The 27382-nt window shown below is 41.3% G+C and overlaps 1 protein-coding gene across 2 annotated transcripts in view; it reads right to left on the bottom strand.

Annotated features, from left to right (window-relative positions):
- The window catches only part of LOC120718691 (electrogenic sodium bicarbonate cotransporter 1-like), a 33628-nt gene extending 6270 nt beyond the window's left edge, over window positions 1-27358 (bottom strand). The window contains exons 1-19 of one of the 2 annotated variants that reach the window (XM_040007322.1): window positions 27019-27358; window positions 21917-21990; window positions 20881-21048; window positions 13457-13589; window positions 11578-11738; window positions 11304-11483; window positions 10313-10389; window positions 9324-9481; window positions 9138-9225; window positions 8128-8282; window positions 7109-7225; window positions 6816-6990; window positions 4973-5106; window positions 3807-4069; window positions 3058-3110; window positions 2692-2877; window positions 2112-2225; window positions 1513-1674; window positions 637-815 (exon numbers count right to left, since the gene is read on the bottom strand). In XM_040007322.1, coding sequence (XP_039863256.1) covers window positions 637-815; window positions 1513-1674; window positions 2112-2225; window positions 2692-2877; window positions 3058-3110; window positions 3807-4069; window positions 4973-5106; window positions 6816-6990; window positions 7109-7225; window positions 8128-8282; window positions 9138-9225; window positions 9324-9481; window positions 10313-10389; window positions 11304-11483; window positions 11578-11738; window positions 13457-13589; window positions 20881-21048; window positions 21917-21990; window positions 27019-27038 — 2597 coding nt within the window. In that variant the 5' untranslated portion in view covers window positions 27039-27358. The remainder of the gene's footprint in view (window positions 1-636; window positions 816-1512; window positions 1675-2111; window positions 2226-2691; window positions 2878-3057; window positions 3111-3806; window positions 4070-4972; window positions 5107-6815; window positions 6991-7108; window positions 7226-8127; window positions 8283-9137; window positions 9226-9323; window positions 9482-10312; window positions 10390-11303; window positions 11484-11577; window positions 11739-13456; window positions 13590-20880; window positions 21049-21916; window positions 21991-27018) is intronic. The other variant, XM_040007323.1, reaches the window with a different exon arrangement.
- Window positions 27359-27382: the final 24 nt, after the last annotated feature.

Below are 27382 nucleotides of genomic sequence, written 5' to 3'. Positions count from 1 at the left end.
GAAATCCCTGTCATCAACTATACAAATCCACGATGATACACAGTCTTTGCAGACTTGGTAACAAAAAATAAACTTTTTCCTGACCTCCACCTCGCTGACAAGTTTGTTTTGTTTTCATTTTTCCATTTTTTTAATGAAGTCATTCTCCCTAAAGAACTGCAGGAGTATTTATATCTGTGTGTACACACAGAGAGCTCTGTGTAGATTTACCCCTTTCTGTCATTTTCCAAGACTGTTTTCTCTCTTTTGTTCCTTCCTGACTGTCTAATTCATGATTAATTGAATCTTTCCATTTCCTCCCCTCCTCCTGTTGTTGCTGGAGAGTAATTGCCTTTTTGGATAAAATGATTTTTCCTTTTCTAAAGAAAGGACTGTGCACGCAGCAGGTATTTTTCGCAGTGTGTGCGTATGTGTTACTGCACACAGCATTATGCAAACCACCTGAGTGATTTCTTTTTTCTTCTTTTTTTTTTTAAATCACTTCAATCTAAAATGAATGCAATTAACTAGCTAGTACAATCAAATACTGACAGTGCTCTGGGAAAACTGAGACACCTTTGTTCGAGACCACCATGCCAGAATGAATTTAATTGTTAAGTGACGTCAACACAGCGTCCAGCAGCTGCTTTAACTCACCTGACACCCAGGAATTTAGGCTGCTCTCCGGGAGCAGAAGTCTCAGTCTCCATTTTCAGAGAGTCGATGTGGGCGATGGAAATGACAGTGGCAGCCACATACCATGGCAGGCCCATGAAAGAGCAGATCACTATCAGGATGGCCACCCAGAACAGGTCCAAGTGATAACCTGCCCCTTTCTAACAGGAGACAAAAAAATTATATAACAAGTGGTTCCCACACTCCAGATATTAAACAAATCATGTGCTGCTGCAATAGTGTGATCAGAGCACACTGAGTGTCACATATTAATAATATATCAGGAAGTCTGGGAATATATGTATACAATTAGACAAACATAATGCAGTGCAAATGACTACAAATGACTGTTTAATCCAGAAACAGATAAGGAATAAAAGGTATTTCATTGCATGTCATTCCTGGTACTGCAGGTAAGATCCATTTCTAGACTCTTTTATCACTGCTGCTCTGTGGCTTTTTGTTCAGTCCAGTCTTAGTTTACTGTTGGAGTCTTCTTATTGTTGTTTATACTTTGATTTTGGCTTCCTGTGTCAATTTTTAACTAGTCTTTTATGTACCATTCATTGGATTTTCATGGCCAACATTTTTGTCTTATATCCCTTCATCTTCCTGACTTTGTGTATTCTTCTGATCTTTAGAAACTTGTACTGAAAAGAAATTCACTGACAAGTTCTTGTTGTCATTTCATGAAACTTGGCTTTATCTATTGATGCTTTGGCTGTCCTGCACTTTGGTTTTAAATGTGCTACAGAAATAAAAATTTACATACTTAGTTTGGATTCTTTTCGGTTCTTTTTTATTACTGAACGTATTCAATCATTTCACTCTTCTTAAGCCTTCAGATGGTGCACCAACCTTAAGTTTGTGCTCTTTCCTGTTGACAATTACAGCGGTGATCTGTTGGTCCATGAATATCAGAATGGTGACAACCACAGCAGGAAGTGCAGCTGCTAGGTACACCCACCAAGGGTTTCCTCCAAAAGGAGGAACAAACCAGCCCCTCAGTGGACTTGTGGGCTATGGGAAAATAAAGAAAAAAAAAAGACTGTTAAAAACACTGGAGACAGACTATCCAAGCCCCGATATCATCTCAAAAAGATTACAGATCTGAAATTACCGGTGCATTGTTACATGACAGAAAAACAGTGAATTAAGACTCTGTGATCAAACAAAGGTAGCTCTGTTCTTGCAATTTAAAGTTGCAACTCGAAGAGCTAGTTTATGTTCTCACATCCCCTATAATCAAGCTCTGTGTCCTCCTGGGTGTGCTACAAAGAAAAGCATTATGCTTGGATTTGGAAGAATTACACAGGCTTTCTTGCCGAAACATCATTCATTATAGATGTAATCGGAGGAAAGAGCACCACTGAAAGACAATTCAGTCAATGATTTCAAAACGTCACGATGAAATGAGGACTTTCTAGTACACTGGCAAACTTCCGGGAGATGCCTACCTTGAATTCACTTGGCACTAAGAGCTTTGGAGTGTCCACACCAACTAAGGCATCCACACCGCAGAAGAGAAGGATGGCCAAGATGATCGCAAAGTCACTGATGAGCTTCCTCACCTAGAAAGGAAGACACGTTTAAGGAGGGTTTGACAGTGTCTTTGAGTTTGTGGGGCTGGAAGTTTTGAAGAAAAGTGTGCCGACCCTTTTCTTTGTGTGCTGAAAAAAAAAAAAAATGCAGGCAAGCTAACACAGCTTGACAGACAATTGCACACTCCCACGTCCAATTAACTTAACAAGCACGGCTTTAGACTTTAGGGAATAAACCGGACCACCTGGAGAAACCCACACAGACACAGGGAGAATGTGCAAACTCCACAAAGAAAGACTTCTATGCAAACCAAGATGCAAAAAACAAACAAACAAAAAAAAAAACTTCTTCGAATCAATAATTTTAAGTAAAATGCAACTGAAACATATAAAAATGTGGTCACATATTAAGTAATTGGGAAATCTGGGAAAATATGCACCACAACGCTGGCTACAACTCATCTAGATGTGGAAAAACGATGTGACTGTCACTCACTCGGGTGGGGAAGAAGCGGCTCGTCTTGAACTTCTTCAGAGACATGGAGCAGGTGTAGGTCCCAAGGAACAAAATGAAAGACATCAGGGTGATGTCAGGTATGTAGCCACAGCTTTCTCCAACTAACTGTCCTCCATACTTCATACACTGCTTCTTGGTCAGAGATGCCAAGGTAGCATTTACCGGCTGGAGTGTAAAAAGGCAGAAACAGAAAAAACAAAACAGTTATCAGTTTCAACCCCCCCCCAAAAAAAAAATGCCTGAAGAAAAAGCAAAAACAAAAACAAACAAACAAAAAAAAAAAAACACAGCCTTTGAAGCAGTGAATTCTGACTCATTGTTACTGAACACAAGGGCACTACATACCAGATCAGTACTGTTTGTCAGGGCAGATAGATCAAAGAGTTCTGACGAGTTGCCTAGTGAAGAAACAACATAATATCTTATCACTAAAACAAGAAAGCGTCTTCTAATAAATGCATTTGCCATTTTAAATCCGTGTCAAAGAATATTGGCAAGTCACGCGACACAAAAACAGTGTCTCAGCAGTGCTGAGAAAGCGATATCTACACGGTCACACATTCTGCTATCATTTGTCATTTTCACTGAAAAAACAAAAAAATAAATAAATAAACTTAAATCTAAATTAAAAGACAAATTAATCCAACACAAAAACCATATATGACTATTCAACTTTCAGCATCACATGGTATCATCATTCCTGAAACTCTAAGGCAACATCAGGCCTGGGGGAGCAAAATTGGCACAGTAAAGACTCAAGTGCAGGAGGGGAATAAGTTTTTTTACTTTTAACTCTAAAGACCTCACCCCTCATTCATTCATATTGCATCAAAGTAATAGGTAAGCAAATAAATAACAGAAACCTTTGTTTTTTTACTACTATATTTAAAAATCCTTTTAGATAAAAGTGGGCTGTATGTGGCCCACGATGTGCAGTGAGTAACCCCTGCTTTAAAAGAAGCCCAAAATTCAGGCAAAAGATGGTTTAGAACAGAGTGGAGGTATACCACTGCTAATGTTGAAGGTAAAACTCTTCCTATTACTCTGGTAGCTTCTCTCTATCTGAAGCAGCAGCAATAGTAAAGACTACGCACCAGGCATGCAGCGGCAGTCGTACTGAGTGACAAGGTTGGGATCATAATCCGTGTTGATCGGGTGGTAGTGGGCCAGCTTTATCATCTTCTTGAAAGCATCGTAGATGAAAATGAAGCTGATGAGTGCCGAAAAGCCTTCCTCTGTGAAACGTGTGAAATACTGCACCAGGAAGCTGGCGTCTGTGGCGACCAGCACCAGACAGAACATGGCTGACCACAGTCCGATCCACAGCCGGAATTCAAGGTAGTCGAAGCCGTTGTCTCTGAGGGAGAGGATACATTTCACACAGAGTGAGCAAGCGAACTCTTACATCTCAATATTTTATTTTACAAACCACCCAAGAATTCACGGCACTTTCAGAAAATACAAGGCGCTCAGAGGTATATAAATATTGCTCTGGGGTCCTCCAAGGGAAAACGGCAGCAGGTTTTTCTCTTTATTGCAGCTGTAGGATAACATGCATCCACAACAGCTGTAGTGAGCAGCTGCCACTGACTCGGCAACAGTTGACTCGAAGCACGAAAACATTGAGAGGGCACAGGTGCCACAACACTCTTCAGTCACAGCGTAAAATTAAATGAGAGTGAATTATTAATAATGGAACATATGCAGCGTGGTGTTTTTGGTAACGCTAGAAGACTCCTTTGGGGGTAAGAGAGGCAGTGTAGTTGGAAGGAAGTGAGAGTAGGCAGTATTTAATTCCCTTGAACTGAGGTGAAATGACATTTTATCCCCACAATAACGTATACCTAAAATTTAGGCACTGCTATCACACCATCATGGCGTGTCCTTGCTGCTCTCGTCTTCCACATAGTCAGGACAGGAAGCAGAAGGCAAAACAGGTGAAAGCTCATAAACACAATCAGGTGACAATCATTTATTACCAGTAAGTGCAAAAAATAAATAAATAAAAAGTTCCAGTGAAGCAACCTTTGACCCAAAGTCACCAGCCTACTACTAAATGTGAGTAATCTCCCTGAATTCTTCGTGCTTATATTTTTAACTTCTCTTGTAGTGGTCACAACGATCTTTATAAACACACGCATCTGTCCTTTGGGGAGAGACTGTAATCTACAAATATCTGCAACAGTCTACTGCTGCTGTTTTTGACCTCTGTTTAACCCTTGTGTACAGCCGAGTGACTTTTTAGCCATGAAATACTCACTTGCTGAAACTAAAGAGGAGCCTTTCAAAGACTAGCACCGGTCCAGTGCTGCTGAGAATAGTCAGGGGCTGACCAGCCAGCAGACAGAACACTGCTCCCGTCAGTGCTGTTCCGAGGAAGCTTTCCAGCACTCCCTACGACACAGTACATGCAGGGGGGGGGAGAAGAATGAAAACTTTACATACAACACTTCTCACAATATTCTGCATCCTTTCTCATTTTATTCCCCATTAATTATTGCATAATTCCTACTTACTCATACAGGAATAGTGTTTTCCCCATACACAGCTGCAGTTCTGGTCAATCAGGACAGGCCTGTTTAGTTTCCCTTCACGTTGGTTTTTGTTTTTTTCTTAACACTTTATTTTTTTAAAAGCAACTTGCACTGGATGAAAAGCTAATAATGACAATGCTGTAGCAGTGAGCATACATGGGGAAAGATCCAGCAAGGGCAGGGAATCCCTCTGTTGAGTGGGAAGGTGTAGCGACGCAGGAGTATTGAGGACCCACTATTGGTAAGGGAGGGGCGGGTGGAGGAGTCATTAGAAACACAGCCATGACGAGGCTACTGTGGCTGATTAATCTGGATCTGTAGTTATTTACAGCCCGGGCAAATCTCCTGAGGCTGGTGCTCCTCAGGTCTCTGTCACATGAGAGGCCAAAGAAAGCGGCTTCATCACCAGTCAGCCTGCTATACTTCTACACCGCGCTGTGAGAGGCATCGAGGTGGATGCGGTTGGCGCTGTACGCCAACATATCACAATCATACGACGCTTCCTGCTAACAGCAGGTGTGACAGATGGATGCAGAGTGAGCCTCTGAGCTCAACATTAACATGGCTTATCTGCTGCAGTGTGTTGTGTTAGTTTAAAGGTTTAAATCGATGATGACGGTGACAGCAGCAAACACTGTGCAAATAAATTCAGTCTGAAACTCATAAATGGACAGTGTTTGCTTAGGGCAGACAGAAATATGTGCTATGAGAGTGAGAGGTAGAAGAATGCAAGAGACAAATCCCACACATGTGAGCAGAGGAGACCCATACGGAAAAGAAATAGTAAAAACTTATATGTGATTACTCATGAAAGTGGCCACTTTCGCATTACTTTCATACATTGTTTTAGTAAGTATCCAAAACATACAAGTTCCATTATATAATTTTTCAAGGGATCTTATATCTGTTTTCACACTTATATGCTTTTCATACAAGTTTCACACAAGACAGATACAAACTTTATAAGATTTATATATATCTTTTCCATATGGGGAAATTTAGAGTTGGGCAAGGATTTGGGAAATCGAGACAGTTTATCATTGTTTATCAGCTCTTTAACCTTGTCACATTCACACTGTGCGTGAGCAACAATAAGGGGCTTTAGTATTAGGCAGCTGAGAATCTCTTTGAAAATGTTGAAATAATAGACTGCTTCAAAACAGAGGAGTACACTGTGTGACACAATGTATCGGTGTAAACAGACAAGTAGCAACAAACAACAGTGAGGCAATCACATTGGCAGAAAAGCATAAATATAAAGTCAACAAAAAGCAGAAACACCAGCATTCCAGAGAGCATCGGCGGAGAGCCACGGCTATGAGAAAGAAAAATACACATAAAAAGGAAATCACACAATGCTGCAATGTTTTTGCTGAGATTGTTTGACTGATGAGACATCGGCAGGGAGCAAACACAAGCTTTTGAATCATCAGAGTCTGACTTTCTTCATGTCACCGATAAAACACAAGCATGTCAAGTTAGGCTCTAACAAAAGCTTTTAGCAGTCTTAGAAATGCCAGAGCGGTGTGAATGCTGGGTTTAAACACAAAGGGATGAGGGAGGTATTACCTGCATGTTTTCTGTAGCATCTCCAAGCAGACCTCCAAAGGTGATCGCATTGGTGACTGTGCCCAAATAGATGAACAAGATGGCAGACAGAGACTGGATGTTCAGCGCATCATAGAAGTCGCTGGCGAAAAAGGGCAATTTCCGCTTCACATCCAAGATGAGACCTCCACAAAACCTTCAAGTAGGAGACATTAAATTTAGCAAGCATAATATAGTTCGCTTCGCGTATTCTTCCTCTGTGTTTTTTTTCCCCTCTTTTTTATTTTTTTGCTCTACAGTATTTTCACAATTACTTTCCAGTGCGCTGAAGCTCCTCTCCAACTTGGTGTCCTCCACCCCCTCCATGTCCTGTGTCATGGGGAGTGTCGCCATTCATCTGAGGTGCCTCTAATCCGGTGTACATGTTCTTCCTTTAAAAACAGAAAGCAAACAAATAAAAGCCCACAAGCTTTCAGTTAACTCAAGCATGAAGATCGCAGGATCGCTGTCATGTTTCTACCATCAAAAACAGAAAATCATGGCAAATAAACCGTAAATATACATGCAAGTGCATAATGCATATATAATACAAGCTGCATACATTTTTATTTACAATAGTCTTTAATCACATCGGTGAAATAAGAGATTATCTAAGGTTTGAGAGAAGAAGTAAGATTCTCAGTTTCTGAAAAGGTTGACCTGCACTTGGCCTGCAGCTTATGTTGAAACTTTATGCATAACTGTGTAACAAAGGATCCTAGTTTGTTGTCTTTAAAACACTGCTCAACTTTGAGACAGTAGTAAGAAAAAAAAACTCCCTTTTAACAGGAAGAAACCTCCTACAGAACACAACCATCTGCCATGGTCTGTTGAGAGAAAGGAGAGAGGGCAAAAGGCTGAGTAAAAGAGAAAAAAAAGATTAATAATAACTGCTGTTGGGTGGCATCTAAATACAGTGACACTCGGTGCATGATGGGATGCACTGAGTGTCCCATGACACTCCAGTGCATTGAGTGCATTTCTCTAAAGCCCAAAAATTTCTCATTTTCTCTAAAGCCCACGTTCTCTTGATTTGCTGCTGCTCGTCCAACTTCCACAAAAAACAAAAAAAACAGTGCTTTTGAGTCCCCTGGCGCTGATATACATATGGAAAGCCATGCAGACATCAGCACAGCACCAAAGTAGAAAAAAAATCATGTTGGACAAACATTAATACTGCCCAACCCCCCTTTTATTTGCATAAATACATCTATGTTCACATAACATTTTGTAGATTTAACAGATTTATATGCAGCGACATCATTCATCGGGATTAGGTGGATTAGCAGCGGACCTCTTGTCCGAAGAAGGCAGGGACTTTGGTGGCTCTATCCTGATATCAGGGTCCCACTCGCCAGGGGGCAGGACAATGACCTCATCCAGGAACTCCTCGATACCAGCCAGCAGGTCCTGCCTGTCCTTTGCTTTATAAGCAATATCGTGGAATACCTGCCAGCACACAAACATAAGTGGAGCTTTAGTAACCAACAATTCACTGTGTCCCCTAACTCTAACAAAGTAGCATAACAAAACGTCCATAATATTCTAATTACCATGTACCCAAATAATGAATCAATATCTGTGCGTCTCACGAGCAGTGAAACAGGCATGCAGGATAGTACTACGAGGGGATGACTCAAAAACGGCTGAGAACGGCTCATAAAGTTTTCATGGGAGTAAAGTTTAACTTGAGGAAATCCTGGAAAAACACTTCCTATCTCACCGTGTTTACTCGAGAGATATGTTGGAAAGAGCTGAGGCCTGTGGGAAATTGCCCGCCAGGTGATCTCAGGATTAAGAATGTTATGAGCTATCAGCTAACATTCCTGACAACACTGAGACGTTAAGCCAGGAGTGAAGCTACACAGCAGAGACACAGAGATGTTTAAAGGTGGAGCAGGTTAAAAAACCTGTCATTTTTCTTTGCATATGATCTGCTTATGCCAAAACAAACTTGGGTCAAAAAGTTGTAACACAGAGATTAACAATTAACCTCTCAGTTGGACAGGCCATTCACTGAGACATAATCATACAAGAAAAACAAAGACTTGGCTCCAACCACAATTGGCAACAGGAAGGGTTAACATTCATTTAATGAATGCAACTGGATAGCCCAAAACCATCATCTTAGGTTCACAACCAGTCAGAGGCTAGTTAAGTTAAATCTAATGTGTTAAAACAGTAAAACTAGTAAAAAAAAAAAAAATTTAAAAAAAAAGTAGTCAGTCAGTCATATTATTACAATCAGTTCAAAATTTAGTCCACAAGAGAAAATAAACCAACAAATACGAAGTTACTTCATACCTCATCTGACATCAGGGTAGCGATGGCTCTTCCTATCTCATGATATGATTTAGCTTTGCCCTTGGGACCCAAAAGGACGAAGAGAAATCTAAACAAAGATGAGAAAATGAGATGTGACAAAGTGAGAATCTCAAAGACTTTGATCAGTGTTTCAAATGTTGCAAGTTGGACCTTGGACGATTTTACCTTGTGGGCACAGGGACCTCAGTGAGTGCCCCAAGCATGACAGCCTGCTGCAGACGGACAAAAGCCACAAAGGGGGTTTCCAGGAAATCTACCTCCCCGACCAGCACGTTTGAAGCCTCAGCATCGCGGGGCAATTTTTTCATGAACTTATTCTTCAGCTGTAATCATGGAGGGGGGGGGGGGGGGGTTAGGGTTAGGCTACAAATTTCCTCTTGTAGAAGTGATTAGGGCATCATGTACATGCAAACCTAGTGGTGTGCTTTGTTGGTGTCAGTATAAGTGTGTAGGAACAGGCAGTACCTGCCCTTCCTTCAATTATGTGCTGAACAGCAGTTTGATTTTATGCCGTCCAATAAGCATACATCCTCAGTCTGGATTCATAGAGATCTAAACTGAGCCTGTAAAAACTTACGTCAACTAAGGGAGATGATTAACAAAGCCCTTGTTAAAATCTTAAAGAAAAACACACCATTTTGACCAATGTACAGTTTTATAAACAGTTGCTTGAGGGTGATTTCAGTTACTGTTTAACTACTTCCGTGATTGCAGAAAAACGCAGACAATACAGCCCATTTACAGTTGTCATGAGTCACGGCGGCGAAAGAAACTACAGTGGATGACAGAAACTCACACGGCAAAGACAGTAAGCTGTTGTTACTCAGACCAGAGAGAAGAATGGAAGGTGTCTTATTTATTAGCATCTGGGGCTCACATGTGTTACGCCCCCCACCTTGCAGTGCCAGTGCAAGAGAATCTGGGTGCTGCCATGGCTTAACTGCCAATTGTCTACACCTGACAAAGTGTGGATAAACACTAATAAAGCTAATGTTTCTACATACTCTGGGGTCAGTCTCCAGTCTACGTTGCAGCATGCTGAAGCACTCATACAGCCCAGTAGATGCTCTTTCTAAATGCTGCTTTGTGAACATTGACAGCGGTGGCGCAAAACCCATATGACTCTATGCAAATAACACATCAAAACGCATTACCTGATCTTTCTCTGGCTTATCAGAGAAGTCACTCAGGCTGTTGGAGGTGAGGTTTCGGTGGGTTGTAGTTGGACTACCTGCAGAGAGGGGAGATTCTGTTAGGATCAAAGAGGACGACGGGCAAGAACGCAGAACTTTAAAAAAAAAAAAGAAATATATTTTTGGCTGAGAAAGAGGCTGAAAAGAGACGGAAACCTGAGAAATAAGCTAAATGTGTCAGGGCTTAAGACTTAGGACAAATGTCAGACAGTCAGAGACAAGAGAGCATGATAGATGACTGCTTTAGGTCTGCTGTTTATACACGTAAATAGTTGTTTGAGCAACGGCTGGCAGACGACTGAGAATGTAAACTCTGGAACTCGGTTAGAAATTCTGCTACTGACAATGGCGGAGAACATTAGTCTATCACTATTTGATTTACAGCAAAATGAATATTTAGCTTTTGTCCACCACATACGTTTCCAGGCTGATTTCATGAATAAACACATTAAGCCTTTTTTTTTTTTTTAAAAACACAGTTGACTTAATGAAACTTCAACACTATTGCATTTTTTTCCTCTCTAATTCACAATTGTCTATCTCCATTCACACAAGCCTTCCATGGGACTACATTCCAACAATGCTGCTTTCAGCTGGAGGGCTATGACCTCACTTACAGAGGTATCCCATGCTGGAGCTCCTCATGACCTCACATGGTTCCTCTGAGTCTTGTGGGTTTAAACAAGGCACAGGGTGCTCGAGGGGGTTGCGGGCTATTGCACCCCAGATGCAGGAAGTCAGAAAGTACAGACCCCCGTGGGAGGAAAGAAAAAAAGAGAGGAAAAGAAGTACAGTAAGATAGGGGGGAGGGGGAGGAGAAACAGAAAGGGAAAGGGGACAGGTTTGTGTTAAAAAAAGAAAAGCCTAAAACAGTAGTTAGAGTTAAAAATGAACAGAAAAATGAGGAGAAGGTGTTTGAGTTGATAAGGAGAAATAAGAGTTTCTGCATTACCATTCTCCTGGCTAGAAAATAGCCTGCTTGCACTGGAAACAGTCTTGCCAATATCTGCAAGAGAGCGCAAGTTGGACTTCTTGGTCTGGTGCCGATGCTTCCTCAGCAAGGTGTATGTGACCTTCTCCTTCAGGTCTGCCTTCAACTGACCACTCTCAATCTGGCTGTCAGTGATCATTTCTGTTAGAGGGGACAGATTGAAAATCAAGCGTAAGTAGCAGTTGGGCTTTTCTAAACCTTCAGGAGCACTTTCGATCTAGTCAACCTCACGCACCGACAATCTGTGGCAGCGAGTTGGCCTCCAGATCCAGCACGATCGTGCCCTTCTCGATAAAGGTTTTCAGCTCCATCAAACTATGCAAGGACAGCGTGGCCACATGAGGTTTGCTCCAGCGTTCACCTCCCTTCTCCACCTTCTCCTCAAACTTGATCCACCTGGTCAGAGTGGGAGAAAATAAAGAAGAGGCAAAATATGCGTGAACCATACCGGAATTGGACAAGTGACCGTGCTCAGATGCAGAAGAATGTACGATCCATCATCTTTTTTCATCTTCAACCTGAAGGTTGAGGTCAAAATCAAAGGTAACGGAGGTTTAAAAATAAACAAAGGCGGAAAACAAATGGCGACAATATGGATTCTGTCCTCTTTACAAAACAGCAGTGCAATGTTTTGAAGTGGTCACACTTCACAATGCATAAATGTGGGATGCAGAAACGCGTAGAAATAAAAAATAAATCACTAGACTTTAGAAAGCATACTATTCACTGGAATGGTGACAGCCTTCTCTGGAACCTTTAGACCACACATTGCTCGGAAACGGCGTTCAAACAAGATCCCATTTTAACGTTTCAACTTTGTTGCCACGGATAAGCTCAGCCTCGAAGGTAAGGCTCAGGACAAGGACTCTTTTTAATAATAATGCCTCAGATGTCACCACTACAAAGAACCATTCTCATGAGGCCTGGGGATGGAGTTTCCACTGGGGATAGAGTATCTCTCTGGTTGGCTGCGGTCCACGTGTCTGTGACGGGCCGTCTTGCTGTGGGAAGAGTTTGGCCACGGAGACAATGCGAGTCCTAAGGCATTCACTTACATGTCCTTCCGTGTAATCCCATCGCTCTTTTTACAAAATGAGACAAAGAATCAGAAAAACACAACAGCTCCTTATCGTTGTTTCGATGCTTCTCAAAGAACGCTCCATAGACAAAGCTTGACACAACACTGTGCAAAAACTGACAAAAGGTGCTGAGATTTTTGAATTCACTGAATTCCTTTACTTGGTTACGTCGGACAAAGGAATAGCAAGTAATGGAAACGTAATGCTAAAGTAACAAGGTAGTCCTCAGCATGAAGCTTCATTTTACTTGAGGGGTCAGAGTAGGTGACATTAATCGTTACTTCAGGATTACCTCAAACACTACGTAACTGGTCAGTCTTACATTTGATTTAATTGGTGCTCAGTGATCAGATTTAGTCAGAAAAGATGAACAAAGTTGAAGCGTTCATGATGTTGTATATCTGCTGGTTTGTTAGCTTAATAATGATAATAACAACAACCATTGTGTATTATAAAGTACTACCTCCTAATCCATGACAAAAGCCAACACTGTAAGTTATACCAAGGTAACACGTCGTCCCCCTCATGTAATCAGTAGCACTGCAGTGAACAGGGTAAGTAGGTCAAATCAGAGAAGGTCAGGTTTAAGATAAAATTTACTGATAGTCTTCCAGGAACATTTGAAAATAATAATTCTATATGAAAGTCGCACAATGTTAGCTTGATTAGCTGGAATAACTGATGATTTATTGTAATACTGAACACGCCACAGGTGAATTAAAAGAAATCCATTAACAAGTGTAGTGATTCCACTTATACATGCCAAAAGTTCACATGTCCCTGTATACTTGAGGCCTGTTTTGATCATGTGGGAGTTGCTGCCTTTTCCGGGTCTCACAGAGCAGGTACTATAGATCTCGATCAGATAAGAGTAGACTGGGAGTTCACTAGGGCACTGCCTATTTCCCTACACACACAAAACATGATTATTTATAAGGGATTGTGTTCCAGTCACGGGATGGTGAGCCACTTCCCATGGCTCTTAAAGTGAAATGGGGGGGATAAGCTGTAAGCACATTTGCCTTAGCAGCTCACCTGGCAGTTTCCTTCCACTCCATCTCCTGCCCGTCCACTTCCAGAAGCTCATCCAGCTCAGTGAAGAGCTGGGGAGGTGGTGGGCCATCATCCTCCTCTCCCAGGATAAACCGGATTCTCTCAGCAGGAGAAACTGCAAGCAGAAAGAATTGAGTTAGTGGACAAACAAATCAGCAGTGTAGTTGCTGTCATTGTGTGAAGCTACACAGATGCCTGCTGTGCAGAACTTAAGGTTTCCTGTATAGGAAAGAAATTGCAACTGCATAATCATGCACAGAATAGAAAGCTCAAACAGCTGACTGGTCTGACAATCTGGCATGCATCTGTCTGACATCAAAACAGTATTTTCTGTAAGCGTGAGACCACAGTATATCTTGCATAGCAGACTTGCTTAAACTGCAACTGCTCGAATATCATCTCTCACTGTTAGAGAAACATCAGAGGTTTTAATTACTATTCAAAACAGCTGCAGCCTGGTTGGGATGTTACATAGTATGTTTTTTAGCATTTCAGGTAGCTTTAAATATTTTGTGGGGGGCAGTTTGCGCTGCGAATAAGGTGAAAGCACGTGACCCTGTAAAAAGAACAGTGTTATCTTAGCTGGAAGGAAACAGCCTGACAACACATCCGCTCGAGGAAAAGATTTTCAGTAAAACACATTTTACTTCCTTCTGAGAAAGTTAACCAAGATTTTTTATTTTTTATTTTTTTTTAAAATCAGCACACTCATGCATTGATAACCTCCACTGAATGTTTATCTTCTACTTCTATTACTTCAATCAGAAACACGAAGACCATTAAGGAATATGACATCAAGAAAGGTGATGTGACCTCCACAGTAAGACAGCCTAGGCATATAGATTTTTCTTTTTATTATTCATAATAAATTATGTAACCAGTGTTTATTTATGCAAGGTATGATCTTGTTCTTATGACCAAAAATAAAACAGCAATCTCCGGGTTTAACAAGAATCTTGACAAAATGAAATGTGAGAACTGCTTGTTCTTGTTAACTCTTCTGCGAAAGTTGTGCAACGATGAAGTAAGGCAACGAAGTGGAGGTCAAGAGCAAGACACAAGAGGCTATTTATGAAGGTGCCTTGATTTACTGTACCAGTCAGGATTCTGCAGGTTGATAGCTTAAGAACGTAACGGCGCCTGTAACCTTTTAATCCTGAAACAGCGCACCAAAGCTTAATTTAGATTGTTTGTTTTTAAAATAGTACAGCTGGAACTGTTCTAATATAGACAGCGCATCTAATAATAGGTCATGTGAAGGTTAAGACCAATGACTCAAAGGGACATGAAACACCTTTAGGATCCCATGCATGAACCTTCAGTAAGGATGCAAAACCAAAACATAGGAGATCCTCAGACCCACAACACCTTTCTGCTGTCCTTTTGCAAATATGACTTACTGACACCATATGGTGTACAAAACACTCTTCGCCTCTTACGTTTCACAGCTGGTGTTACCGATGAAAACCAGGCCTTTGTTGTGGTTACACGCAACTTTTGAGTGGTCTGCTCTACAGTTTTTGCCAGAATCAACAGGATTATGTGGATTTAGATCGGTCAAAGCAGTGGAAAATCTTACAAGTGTAGGGCTACATATATCTGTCAGTATGTGCACTTTCAACTGGGGCTTTAGTTGTCTGGGACAATCTTGTTACACTGTATGCTCATGTTCTGTGACAGCGCAACCCCCATAGCCAAAGCACTGCTTGACATTTGCACACATCAGTTGAAAACTCCTAACAGGGAGAGTAAAGCATGTCAGGTAGAGGCAACATGCACACCTTCATTTAATAGGGTAACAAAAAAAAAAATATATAAAAGGTGGTTCACTCAAGAGGGAAAAAAATGTTTATGCCAAGAGTAGCTCATCACGCAGTAGAGTCTGCCCTCTTATTCAACCTTCAAACACTGTTTGCAGTTAAGATCTTTTAGAGAGATACAGTAGTATGGGAACGTGGGAGTTTGTTTATGTGTGTGTGTTGTGTGTGAGCTAGAACGGACATTTAAATATGGATGACAGATTCAGTTTGAGCTTCTGTGTTAGGTCTGCTCTCCCGCTGCCCACTGATTTTCCAGTCTGTAATCAACTCTGTGGAACCCCCTATGAGCAAACACTTGGCAACAATGAGAAGGAAAAACTCCAGTTTTTAACACGAAGAAACCTCCAGTAGACCCAGGCTCAGGGAGGGGGAGCCATCTGCTGCAACCGGTTAGGGATGAGGAGAGGGAGACAGGACAAAAGACACGCTGTGGAAGATTGCCAGAGATTGATAATAACTAATGGTTAAATGCAGAGTGGCATATAATCACATAGATAGTGTAAAAAGGGGAGTGGAGAAGAAATGCTAAATGCATCATTGGAAGCCTAACTATAAGCTTTATCAAAAAGGAAAAGTTTTAAGCCTAATCTTAAAAGTAGAGGGTCGTCTGTCTCCTGAATCTAACGAGGAACTGATTCCACGGAAGAGGCGCCTGAAAGCTGAAGGCTCTGCCTTCCATTCTACTTTTAAATTCCCTAGGAGCCTATATCTGAGAGCAAAGTGCTCTTTTGGGGTGATACAGTGCTATTAGGTTTGTAAGTTAAGATGGGGTTATTTGTAAAACCCAAGAGCTAAGATTTTAGGCGTTACTCTCATTTATATAGAAATGCAATCCATTATTATTATTATTCTCTGACACCCAAATTGAAAAGCCCTTGACAAGTTTATTTCTTGCAATGAATCATGCCCCTGTCATTACTCTTAGTTTTCATCTGAATGTTCAAGGTTTTTAAATCACTACAAATTAAATCACTATAGTAGCCGAGCAGTTGAGAATGATGGCCTCAACATTGCATTAAATGCATTTTTAGATAGGAAAATACCATCACAGTACATCAAAATGGTGTAACCAAAGAAAGGCATTTTACAAATGACAAATGATGTTGTCCTTCTGGCAAGCAAAGCCAAAGAAAAGAGCTGCTATCACAAATAATGGCTTTAATCAAAGATCACAAATACTAGAAAGGATACAGCTGATAATTTTCATCGTATATGCTCTTCTGCACAGCTATAAAACCAGGAGATGTAAATAAGTTGGACTATTTGTTAAAGACATTAGGGCTTGGATAACATGTACTTTTCTCCTAATAAATTCAGAATCGTGAAGCTATCATATTTGGCTGTAAAGATTTAGGAAACATGCCATCCAACCAAATACTTTCTCTGGATGGAAGTACCTTAAACTCCAAGACCACTAGGAAGGAACATCAGGTCCTTTTCGTTCAGAAAAATTCACACAGTAAACAAACCTCTAGGACTGCCTTCTATTATCTTCTTACTATTACTTAAATTAGAAACATACTTTCTCAGGGTGATGGTGAAAAACTACCTTGCATTTATTACTTCCAGGCTGGACAATTGTAATTCTTGAGATTCCTCCCATTTTGGTTAGTCTTTGTTGGCTCCCCCTGTTAAATCAAGATTTAAATATAAAATTCCTCTACTTGAGTATGTCCTAAATAACCATGCCTCCATTGTGTCTTAAAGACCTCGTAGCACCTTATATTCCCAAAAGAGCACGTGCCTCTCAGAGTGCAGCCCTATTTCTGATTCTCAGAGTTTCCAAACGTATGATGGGAGGCACAGCATTCAGCTATCAGGCTCTTCTCCAGTGGAACCAGCTCCTAATTTGGTTTAAGAAACATAGACTCTTTTCACTTTTAAGATTAGGTGTCAAACACTTTTTTTCTGTTCAAGTTTCATTGATAAGTTTTGCTGCATTAGGCCCAGTTGCAGGGAGGCCTCACATGATGCACTTAGCAACTCTCCTTTAATATCTGCTTCCCTTGGATTTTATGGTGCTACTGCATATTATTAACTTTTTCTCTTCTCTCTGCACGTAACCTTTCTGCACATATAGTTGCTTCTGGAGCTGCATGTTCCTGATCTGTTGTTACTTGCTGTACTAGTGAATGTTTGTCGCTCTGTGCTCATCTTTTCACTTTCTCCTCACCCCAACCGGTTGTGGTGACAGATGTTCCCTGAGGCTGCTTCTTGCCATTGGCCTCTTTCCAGCAAAAAAACAAAAAATCAAAACAGCAATTTCTCTCTATAAAACCGTAAGGTCATGACTTTAGTTGCTACTCTAGGTGTCCTGAGAGGACAGGTTGTAATTTGGTGCTATATAAGTTTTATCCAAATGTAACAAGTAATAAAGCTCTTACTAACTGAGAAAACAAACTACAGTCTCTGATTGCATTCTCTAGAATTGATAAAGAAGTTATTCTTATGTAAGCTAATGTTAGTTTTTTCCGCGTTTACTTAGTCGGTGGAGTTTGCATGACTCAGAAAGTAATCAGGCAGGGCCCATGACACCTACTGTAGATAGAGAGAGATTAATGGGAACAAAGCTCCTCTCATATTGTGGCACCTTTGAATGACTAAGCACTCAGGCTGGTTTACATCTGAGCATAAGGTGTAACAGAGGATTACAGCGTCAGAGGAGAGAAGATTACTCAGGTGTGGGGCTGCTGTGAGAGCCTGTGAAAAGACAACTCAATGTTACGCCGGCAAAACCAAGAAAGATGCAATTGTAAATTGTCAACAAAGCCAAAAAGTGGTCAATGGACAATGCCTATCATTGTATCTACTCGTGCTTTATTCACCCATTCATGCAGATCCCTTCAGACTCTCTCCCGTTTCTTGATAATGGAGCCCAACCCCGAGTCGTGCATTTCATTTTTAAATCTCCAACTCGTGTCTACTTTTAGGAACTGGCTGCACTTTAAGGAATGGTAAATGGACTCCTTCTTATATAGTGATTTTCTACTCTGCTTGGGAACTCAGAGCACTCTTAAATCTATAATATCTTGCCCAATTATACTTTGGCATGCAGACTGGAGCAGCCAGTCAACAACCCTCTGATTAGAAGGAAGGTAACAATTCACAAACTAGTCCTTTGGTGACACAGAAAATTAATATTTGTGGTACGTTTCTCAAACTAATAGGTTTCTATTTTCATTCTACAGTTGGAGGAGGAACAATGAATCTACTGGCTGTCTTACAAATAATTCTGGAATGCTTCACAGTTTCCTGGTGGATCGCCTCTTCCAGTATGCCTCATTCAATGGTGTCACTCCAAATCATAGCATCACTCTATTCACCTTCACCTCTATTATTTGTCCACACAAGGTGCCTATTGTTATGAAACTCTGCTCACTGTCTTTGAACTTTTGTTTGATTGTAGTCTTTTGAATGCTTATACAACTTGTGATTGCGGTCTTGTGTAGGAGGTTGGGGGCGATATTTGATGTCAAAACAAGGGGATATCCTTAAGATGGTTACGTAAGCACTGCACCCACCCACCCTCTGTTCAAAAATTACATGTATGAGGCAAAGTCAAGAAGAAAGCTGACCTAAGGGTTAAGATACAAGCTAAATCAGCTTGTTTTACACAATGTATGAACTCAGGGTCTACACCAAAGCCCAGCATCATCATCATACCACTAGAATAATTGTACGGTATGTACGATTGGTTTATTCTTGATGAAACTCTACAAACTACCTAGGGCTACCATGATTTGCAACATTTATATGGCGACTGATTCAAATATTTGCTTCAAATTAAAAGTATTGTTTCTTTTTCTGTGCATTTCCATACAGAAACTGCATGATCGAGGCCAGTTTTTGCACACGTTTGCATGTTCATATGGTTTTAGATTTAGATTTATTTACTGGTCGTTTGAGAAATTCCATTTGTGCCTTGTGGTGACTGTTGGACAAATACGCACCTTACGTGTAACGCTCTGTACAGGGTTTAAGTTTTAAGAAATGACAAGTTTTTATTTCCTATCTGCCGCACTTATACTGATCTGAACCATTAACTGAGGGTGAAAGATGTGTCACAACACATGGTTGTTTGCTATGTCCAAGGAACCATTATCAACATAAAAGGCCACAAGTAGTCGCTGTGAATCGCAGGTGGGGCCGTTCATTCCTTTGATGTAAAGTGCTGCCTTGCCTTTCAATTCTTTTCCTTTTAAATGTATATGTTTCCAATAAAAGCCCCTATGATTGATATTAATGTGAGTTAAAGTGCCTGACCCATAAAAACATGTTGAAAGTCGTGCCCTTTCCTCTTTTACTGGCTGTGTAAACTTCTACTGATATACATGTACTGATGCAAGCCTGGCAGAAAAACTAGCTTTTGATAGTGAGCTAAATAAGGGTTATTCTGAACTTCGGATCACCTAAAGAAACTATTTGGAGTCTCGGGTTTAAATATGAAACTGAACAGGTACCCTTTAAGGATTCATCTGAACTTTAAATATCAGTGGAAATACCAGTTTACCTTGATCCTATTGGCCTTTGTGGCCCTGTTGTCATTGTTCACACATGCCCTGATGAGCCAAGCGGCAAATCCCTTGCTCAAATATATCCGAAACCACCACACACAACAAATTCACCAGCTTATTGTACCAGTTTCCAGCATCATTTTATGGTGAATTCCAGTAATGATAATTGTGAATCTTGCTCATACCAGATGTAACGTTTTGGGACTCTTAAAAACAAAAACAAAAAAGATGATTTACCCAAGAGGAGGTACAACTTTGGGGCTCTCTATTACAATTACACGTATTTACTGTACACTGAAGCCAAATCATAGTGTTGCCATTGAAGACTGTGAGGTTCAGATTTTCCCACCTGTTTTACCTAATTTAAAAAATGTCCCTTCTTCCTCATTAAATGCGATTTCTGTCTGTTTTAATTCCTCAGGCTGTAGAAAACAATCAGGGGATTAATGGTTCAACCATGTCAGCTTTCTAAGCCTCTCTATAGGGACAGACCGGGTGTATTTTCCCTATAGCAACAGTAAGATTAGAATACTGTTGACAATCTTGCAGTCTTTTTTCATCCACACAGACACCGTATGAGTACTACTTTGTCATTTGGTCTTAAGGATCTCGTTTAACATCTCTATATCTTGCCATTTGTGCCAAATCTTCCGTTTTACCACTTAGCTTCTGAGAATCCTTTCCCACAAATCTCAGAGTGCCGTGTTTAATCATCAGGTGACAGGTAACACCCCCCCCCCCCCTTTTTTGTTTACTTTACACACATTAAGCTATTCCAGCGTCATTTTCAGATTAGTGCTCAGCATGTTCCCATTCCCCTGCTCCATTTATTCACTTGAGTGCAGGCTGCTGCTTAAAGAAAGAGAGCCCCTCGCACCCCACCCACCCCTCATTGCTCTGCCTCCTTACTAGGGAAAACTGATATCTTGTAGGCTGTAATTTGTACTGGACTTAATCCAGATGACTTAAAGCTCATCTCAGGAGCGATTTATCCATCACCAACGCGGCTCTCATAGATGATTTCATGCACACTGTTTTTACTAAGCGTCATGTTAGTGTCACCACGACTCACTGAGAGGTTTGAGGACGCTCACGTCTACATTCTCCCCGTCGGACTTGGACCCTTCTGCGCTCTGTTCAGGTCGTTCCCGCTTCTCCTTGTGGCTAGGCCTGCGTCTGTGGCGCCTCCTCCTGTGGTAGCTCTTGGGAACGTGGACACCGATGTACACAGTGTGATGACCTGTCACAACATAAAGCAGAGAGCAAGCAGATCAGATGACAAACACGGGAGAGAAGATAAATCACTTTAATCCCAAAAGCTGGGTAATCTGCGTCGTCCACCGACAGGAGAAAAACTGCAGCTGTAGTGTGATGTAGTGTGAAATGTTAAAACATTTCTATTTCCTCTCACAGTATGCCATCAAATTGCAAAATTAAAGAAATGCCAGTGACTTCCTACACAGAGACTCGTACAGGAAATGATGATTTAATGTCTCCAGGAAGTAATTAGAAAGAATAGTGGGTGTGAGAAGACTGAGATTAACTGACCCAGTTAGTGATGCAGCTCTCTTCACACATGCATTTCACAAACATTTCTTTTAGGGTTAAATAATCTTTCATACTTGATGGTTAGCCTTGTTTTCTTGCAGAAAACAAAAGGCCAACACAAAACCACGCTCTTCTTTCAGCCTCCTGTGCAGGCGAGCACAGGAGGCTCTTGCAGCTACTGCTTACACACAAGCAGCTCGACATAATCCCCAAGTATTTTTGCTTTGTGTTCATCTAAAAGAAGTGGTTTCGTGAAGTATGTGGATGCCTCAGTAAATTCATATGGGTGTCTCCAGATGCATTCTTTTGCGGGTTTAGCTGACAGCCAGAACTGGACAGGATTAGACAACTTGAAGAGACATCTTCCTGTACAGAAACGTTAGAGGAAGTGGATAATGTTTATCCTATATGTCATTCTGCACTGATACTCTGGAGGGTGAAAGAAATGACTGGTTTCACATTTGCTTGCACAGGGCTGCATATAGTATGTGTGGAAAAAATGGGAATACATTACACTTATCACGTAAAGCTAAAGATAGTGGGCTGCAATGTGTCTTTACCTTCCACTTCCTCTTCATCACAGATATGTTTGACAAACGAGGCTCCTCTGTCCAAGACTGCCTCATCCTCCATTCTAAAAGGAACAAAAAAGAATTAAAAATGTTACATAAAGATCATGACATGGGTTAGGATGACTTATGGCCCCATATTCAACATCCTCTGACCACTGTATCCACTATCACACCTCTACACAGCTGCTCCAAAGTAGAAAAAAAAAAAAAAGTACTGTAATGTAATGTCACTTTTATGACCATCGGAGTGAAATTCAACTTACTGTGAAACACAATCCTGAAAAAAGATTCTTATTCAGTGTGAAATGTTGTTGGATATTAAAGTAACATCTACATTCCAAGATCTATCTATCTATCTATCCATCTATCTAACGTTAGCACAAATTTCATTCAGGCTTGTAAGTGACGTTTTATTGAGGGATGCAGTACTGTCCAAAAACTCTCAAGCCACCCCTCATTCTTGCTTCCAAGAAGCCAGACTCTTGAACAATCATTCGCCAGGATTTCTGAATGCCTTTCAAATGTGTTCTTTGGACTTTGGTTGCTTTTTCACTGATTTTCAGTCTAGTAATTGACCATTTTTATAGGAAGGGTTTCTTTGGCAAGCCACTTAACACTGACCTATGAATCGTTCAAACATTTAAAAAAAAAGCACCTAACTGAAAAAAAAAAAAAAGATGAAACAGTATTGTGTGTAAACATAACAGACAACTTAGCAAAGAATCAATTTTAAAATGTATCTTTAGGGCATTTTGTTGCTAACAGTCTGTTGCAAAAACCACACAATTTGTCCCCATATCCCAAAAGATAAGGCAGTTACAGGCATAAAACAGTGTTTTTGCACCAACAAGGTGAGTCCCAAAGAGCTATCACCTAAAGTCTTTGCATATCTCATCATGGTCTGTAGTGTGTCCTTAAAGAATTTGAGGAAACAGGACAAATGCAGGGCAAAAGAAAAAGTGGCACACCCAATCTTTTTTCTGTAGCAGATGAACAGTATCTGAAAGTCATGTCATTAAGAAACAATGAAAAAAGTCTCAGTAGAAGGGTGGCTCCCCAGAGGGCGTTCTTAAGGAAGGAAAACATGGAGAAAAGGCCAGCATATGCCAAATCAAATGAGAACTGGAATGCAAAAATCAGGTTTTATGGAATAATGAATCTAAATTTGAAATTTTTGCTTCAAATCATCATCAACATGTACATCAGAGGTCAGGTGAGAGGTACAGCAGTGAGAGTCTGCAGCCATCCGTAAAACACAGTTGGGGATTTTGTCAAGAGTGATGGAATGATGAATGCAGAAAAGTACCAATTCTTTCAGAATTTTGATCCACTGTGCAAAATGTCTGATTGGCACTTGCTTTCTATTTAAACTTTTACTGCCTATTGGATCACTCCAAAACTACACAGGAAGAGCTTGTTAATTAACACCATCAGTAACAAACTTCAATATAATGCATCAAGGTCTTGTAGTGCCAGCAGGTTTCCCCTGCTCAACAAGGTAAATGTACTTCTACCCTCACCAGCATCAACTCAACTTGCCATGTTTGGAGGAAGAGAAATCCTAAGTACGTCCCAAAGAACACCGTCAACACAGTCACGCATGGAGGTGGAAGCATTATGCTTTGGGCTATTGTTCTACAAAGGGTACAGGACCACTTCACCACTTTGAGGAGCCAATGGGTGGGGTCATGTGCCAACCTACATCCCTCAGCTAGAACACTGAAGATGGGTCATGGATAGGTCACATTAAGGTCATGGAGTGGCCTAGTCAGTCTCCAAACCTGGTGACCAACTACAAAAAACGTCTCACTGCTTTGCTTGCTCCACCAGGTAGACAGTCATGTTTTGCTTGGGGATAAAAAGTCTCAAGCCACCCCTCACTCTTGCTTCCAACTTGCTACTTAGCTCACCCGGTAATGTGGATAATTATTTTCAACACTGAATACAGAAAACAATACACCATAAAAAGATGAAAAAAAAAAAAAAAAAAAAAAAAAAAAGAGGCTGCCTTTATATTCCACTGTGCTGAGCTATAAAGGGTAAGTAAAGACTTACCCTGTGCCTGTGTGTCAATTTACTGCGTCAAACTGCAGTAAAACTAAATATGCGTGTCACAATCAAATTTGTGTTTTTCCTTTGGCAGCATTTTTTTTTCCAATAAACCAAAAATAAATATTTGCTTCGGGATGCATACAAAGAATGCAAAATAAACACGTGAGCAGTTTAAATTTGCTACTGAACAATGTGAGGCCAACGATGAGACAGCACAGAAGGAATGGGAGCAGTGCGCAAAACCGCTAAATAAACAAAGTCAGGAAGGATACAACGTGTTCCTTTGATTGCACTCCGAGCTCATCTGGATCTCCCTAGTGGATATGATCTCTGGCCCTAAGAACATAGGAGCACAACACTGATGATAACAGATGCAACCAGCTCCCAGATCAAATGGGTGTCGAGGAGTGGTTGGGTTAAGTGCCAAGTTTATATGCAATCCTTAACCTCTGTACCTTCTTTTTGTTGCTCTTTTTTTCTTAAATATGAAATAAATAAATAAATAAAAGTGACCGAGGTTTCCGCACTGTTCCGTGCACATAGAGTCAACACTATCATTTAGGCCTTGATTGCTTTGAGTGTTCTGTTCCACTTGTCCTCATCGTCTTCCATCCCAGGACAGACCATCCAGAAAATAGCACCAGCTTTAGAAGAGCTGGGTTCTGCCATGCTGTATTCTTTGTACCTTGTACCTAAGCAGACATGTTAACAACGATCAGAAGTGACACGCTATAAAAACATGAGATTGGCCCTTTTAATTCAATCTTGCACAATGGCTGTACAGACAGGAGCTACGATTCAGGATCTCTCTAAGAACCCAGCTTGGGTATTTACTTCTGCAGCAGGTACCAAAGAACTGGTGATGCAGCAGTATGCATGAAGGCAGCTCATGTAGCACAGAGAGAGGGTCATCAGGGAAACCGGTGAGCACACAGAAGAGCAAAGAAAGCTCATGTTTCAGGTTTTACTGCTGGCTAAGGCAAGTTCACAGAGCCGTGTTAATCACTGCGGCCTCAGACAGAGCTCGACTAACCATGAGAAACAGGCCACAGGTGGTTTACAGACATCCTGGATGCAGGAGGGTCAAAATGACTCGCCGAGTTTAAAATCAGGTCAACATAGTCGATTGGATCCTACATCTCCTCATTCAAGTCATTTTAAATGCAGGAAATCGACTTGATCTTGCCCCCCCCCCCCATTTCCTTCTATGGCTCTATCTTCTTGATTAATCAATAATAATAAGAATAGTAATAATAAGAATAATAATCTGGGTGAAGATCTGAGCGACCAGTTGCATCTATTTCTCACTCCTGAACTTTCGATTCTGCTTCAGTTCTCGGTGACCTCAGGTGTCTGGATAAACCTGTCAGTGCGTGAGGAGCCGGGATCAGCTGTTTGGGATCAAGGATCATCCCCATCTCTTTACAGAATGACGCATCCAGTCCAACCAGCCAGGTTGGCCATGAGGGTAGATGCCCTCAGCGCCATCAGGGCAAAAAACAGAAAGAAAGAAAGAAAAAAGGTGTACAGCAGTGAGTTTCAAGCCTTAAAGTGATACTCGAGCTAAAGCTGATCTTCTGGGCGGTAATACCCACATGAAAGTTTAACAGGCAAGCATAAAAAAGCAGATTTGGCTGGTTGCAGTTAACTTCTGCACCATTACTTGAGGGACAGAGGAAGACATATAGGTGATCAGCATTAGGTATATAACTTGATAATTGGCCATTTGGCAATTTCTCAGGCTGAGAGTAGGCCATAATATGAAGCATATATATTTTTAATCAAAATGTTGCAATAATACAACCATTATATTGGTATTGTTATCACAACATACTTTTCAGCTTAATATTCCTCAGATATAGCCACCCAATTAACACTCAAGTGGGGCTATTGTGACTTCCACTACCACACCACTGCGGAGCCTGAATGTGAAGTGAAATGGGTAAACAAATAAATGGCCATATCACCAGTACAATCAAAGAGATTATTTGACTTGTGTAATAACCAAACAGAAGTTAGCTCGGTGCCCTTCAGCTCTGCCTTAACTTTTGGAATTTCCTTCAATGGCACATTGGTCAAAGCATCAACGGGAAGAACACAAAAGAGCATTTTAAGTTTCAGCAGGCGCTCACACAGGTGCAGGTGAAACAGAACAAAAAGAATAGAGAAAACGTTTCCCTGTTACAAAACCAGACGTCTGTCTCCGGGAAAGACACAAGAACGAGGAATCGGCTGTCACTTTTATTTCTGCTGCTGACATGGCACGGCACAATAGGTCATTTCAGGTTTCGTTCGTTGTTACTTGGAGAGGGCGTCACGCTCGCTCTGAGGGACTGTGCCTCGCCTATTCCGATGCAATTACATTTTCAAGCCAAAAACATCCATCTAAAATAACTTGTTATCGTGAATGAGATGCTTGTAAGGAAAGTGCAGACTCCGTGAATCTTCCCTGTTTGACATTACTGTGAAGTCTATACAACTGGGCCCAGTGGATGGGATGGGATGGGGGGTCCCCCTCATACCCGTCCGCCACGGGGATAGTGCAGTCTAGCGCACTACGCATTACGCACGGCTTTATTCAGAAAGATGCAATGCAAGACATCTCCGACACTTGCCTTGCGCTCTCCTCCTCTCTAATTAATAGCGACAGCTTCTTGGAAAATAGATTAGCCCGTTCATAGCCACAGTGTGTGTCTTATCTATCCAAGGTTGTCGCTGGAATGAATGAACGCTTTTCAGAAAGATCAGTACTCTTATAAATAGCTTGCACGTGGCGTTACTATGGCATGCCATCAGCGATCCACTAAACTCAGAAACCACAGAAGTTCCAGCTTTACGCACACTGGCACAATGCTTTGAACGTGACTACTTTGTTTTCTAGTGAGCGACATTCCTGACGCCTCGTTCACCGACTCAACACTTGACAGGAAACAAAACAAATCTCCCCAAAAACCCGAGGACCGAAAGCTACGAGGTAAAACTTCAAACGTGCATAGCTTTTAGTTTCACAAGTTAACACTTGACGATCAGACACTTACTTGCTCTTGTCGGAACTCATGGTGACAAGTTTCCCCTTCGCGGCTGATCAGCGTGGCGTCCACCTGTCCTCCTCGTCAGTTTCGAGTCGTGCGTGTTTGAGAACGGTTGCCTAATCTAGCTGCTGCGCTCCCAAAGTGCCTAAAACTAAAGTACGTGAGCTGCGGCTATCTCGCTGGGATGATCTCTGCGACCCTACAAATCAAACCTAACGCGAAACGCACAATCCACATATCTAAATGGAAACGCACACGCAAGGCCAAGGTAACATCTTGTCCAAAGCGCCTGTTTGGAAGTGCCACGGGAGTCTTTGTGTGTAGCGTTTCTTTCCCCATATTTAAAGTACCATCCCTCCTCCTGCGTGAC

Source organism: Simochromis diagramma, unplaced genomic scaffold (genome assembly GCF_900408965.1).
Source record: "Simochromis diagramma unplaced genomic scaffold, fSimDia1.1 OVJJ01000682.1, whole genome shotgun sequence".
Lineage (NCBI taxonomy): Eukaryota > Metazoa > Chordata > Actinopteri > Cichliformes > Cichlidae > Simochromis > Simochromis diagramma.
Note: the sequence above shows the minus strand (reverse complement) of the source record. Positions and strands in the feature narration are given on the sequence as shown.